The sequence below is a fragment of the Marmota flaviventris genome, chromosome 9 (assembly GCF_047511675.1).
Source record: "Marmota flaviventris isolate mMarFla1 chromosome 9, mMarFla1.hap1, whole genome shotgun sequence".
In the NCBI taxonomy this organism is placed as follows: Eukaryota; Metazoa; Chordata; class Mammalia; order Rodentia; family Sciuridae; genus Marmota; species Marmota flaviventris.
Window position 1 is genome coordinate 58,402,570 of NC_092506.1, and position 2,348 is coordinate 58,404,917.

At 43.4% G+C, this 2,348-nt stretch overlaps 1 protein-coding gene across 1 annotated transcript; it reads right to left on the reverse strand.

Annotated features, from left to right (window-relative positions):
- Positions 1-504: 504 nt before the first annotated feature.
- Positions 505-1,496, reverse strand: LOC114098381 (small ribosomal subunit protein uS2-like). Its single transcript, XM_027942587.2, has one exon. It carries the CDS (start codon positions 1,479-1,481, stop codon positions 594-596), a length of 888 nt encoding a protein of 295 aa, XP_027798388.2. The 5' UTR covers positions 1,482-1,496; the 3' UTR covers positions 505-593.
- Between the last annotated feature and the right edge of the window lie 852 nt (positions 1,497-2,348).

Genomic DNA, 2,348 nt, shown 5'->3' on the forward strand with positions numbered 1-2,348 from the left:
CCTATTGCATCCTTTTCACCTCCTACCTACAGAGTCTTCATGGCTCTAAATGTGAGTTCTTTAGATAGAAGCAAAAATCCGGAAAGCAGGAACTGTCACTATTTAAGGTTTCTTCTTATGTCTTTCTTAAATCCCTTGTTTGGTGAGGATCCTTTCTCACCATATAGTTTCCCCAAAGAGAGAAAAGAAGAATAAGGATGGACTGTCTAATAAGGCAGGGGTATTCAAAGCATGGCTTGCTGAGCAGCTGCTGAGCAGTAACAAATTGTTACTCCTATATAATGAATTAAGGAGCTTGTGCTTGAATGTAAATCAACAACATATCCAAATTTAACTTAGTTGTCTGTAATTTTTTTTTTAGTAGCAACACTTTTTTAGTAAAGAAAATATAGAACTAATTTTCACTGGGTGGAAACTCCAAATACCATTTGAAAGGGCATCTTGATAGCATTGATCTCTAAAAAGTCAGCATATTAACCCTTTGTCTTATATACTTTGTTTTTTTTTTTAGAAATTGGTTGTTTATTCTCCGTAAATTGGTGCTTATTCTCCTTATTTCCACCTTGCTTATTAATGTGTGACTGCAGAACAACTCAAGACCACTCGGTTGTTGTTCCTACCCACTCAGTGGCCTGAGCAGTGGGAGCTGCAGACCAGTCTTCAGTGGCTGGCTGGGCACTCCAGTCTTCAGTAGGGAACTGCTGGATAGGCACAGAGGGCACCTGCACACCTTCAGACCAGTCTGCAACCTCAGGTTGAGTAGCAGTGAACTCAGGAGCTGGAGCAGTCCATTCACCCTGAAATTCCTCCTTGGTCACAGCCTTTTCAGCAGCAGCCTGCTCTTCCTTTTCAATCTCTTCAGGATCTCTGTAGAAGTATAGATCAGGCATAACCTCCCATGGGTGCTCACGGGAAATGGTGCCACGCATGCGCAGAACTTCTCGGGCCAGCATCCACCACATCAGACCCACAGAATGAGCTCCCTTGTTGTTGCATGGAATGGCAATGTCCACATAGCGCAGAGGAGAGTCTGTGTTACACAAAGCAATGGTAGGCAGATTGACATAGGATGCTTCTGTAAGAGGCTGGTGGTCAGCCCTGGGATCAGTAACCACCAGAAGACGTGGCTCCCGGAAAGCTGCCTGGATCTGGTTAGTGAAGGTTCCAGGAGTGAAGCGGCCAGCAATAGGGGTGGCTCCAGTGGCAGCAGCAAACTTCAGCACAGCCCGATGGCCAGTATTCCTAGAGGATAAGACACTGACATCAGCAGGATTTTCAGTGGCAACAATGGCACGAGCTGCCAGCAGAAGCTTCTCCCAGGTCCTCTTCAGATTTATGATGTAGATGTCATCGCTTTTCCTTTTGTAGATATACTGTTCCATCTGGAAATCAAGGTTGGTGCCACCTAAATGGGTTCCTGCTGCAAGGAATTTGAGGACATCCTCCTCCTTCATTTGCAGGACATCAAGGGCTCCGGACATTGTGACAGTTTCCCTTTAAAGTTACAACGGGAATCAAGAACAACGCCGCCGTATGGATCCCTCCCTGGGTAGCGCGGAAAGGCTGTCTTATATACTTTGAAATCAGACAGAATTGGATTCCACAACTCTCTGAAACTATTTCAAGAACCTACTTTAGAATGCCTTCTTCTTTATCATAGCAACCTTCAACTTCTGGATTCATTGTCTGTTCTGTTCTCTACTGTTCCAAAGCTGCCTGGAGGTTTTTCTGCAGGGAACAGTTATGTCAGTGTTCATTCAGGATTTAGTTCTATTGCTTACATATATTCCAGGATGGTTTGAATGAGGTGGGCTTAGAATTAGATCTTTTTTTTTTTTTTTTAACATGAGATCTTAGAAGAAACACTTAGCTTTTGCCCCAGAGAGTGAAATACCCAGCATTAACTCCACTGTGCCTGGGATCATGGGGAAAATGGGTTCTTACAGATAGAATGTCACCCATTTTTCCCATTGCCTTTCTCACCATGACATGCTCTCTGGACCCATAGGGCCATCCTTTGCTCAGAAAGCCCTGAAAAGTTTCAACCTTGATAGAATTCTTTATGCATGCAGGACTCAAGTAGCGAGTAGCGTATTCCATAGGGACCACATATATTCCCTGATGCTTGCAGGATCTCATACAAGCTGAGCAAAGACTGTATTATCTCCTCACATAACATTTATATTTCTTAGACCGGGTGTGTGGCTCAGCGGTAGAGTGCTCACCTAGCACTGGGTTCAATCCTCAGCACCACATAAAAATAAAATAAAGATATGTGTCCACCTAAAACTAAAAAAGTATTTAAAAAAATTATATTTCTTTTCTATGTCCCTTTAGAACTGTCTAAG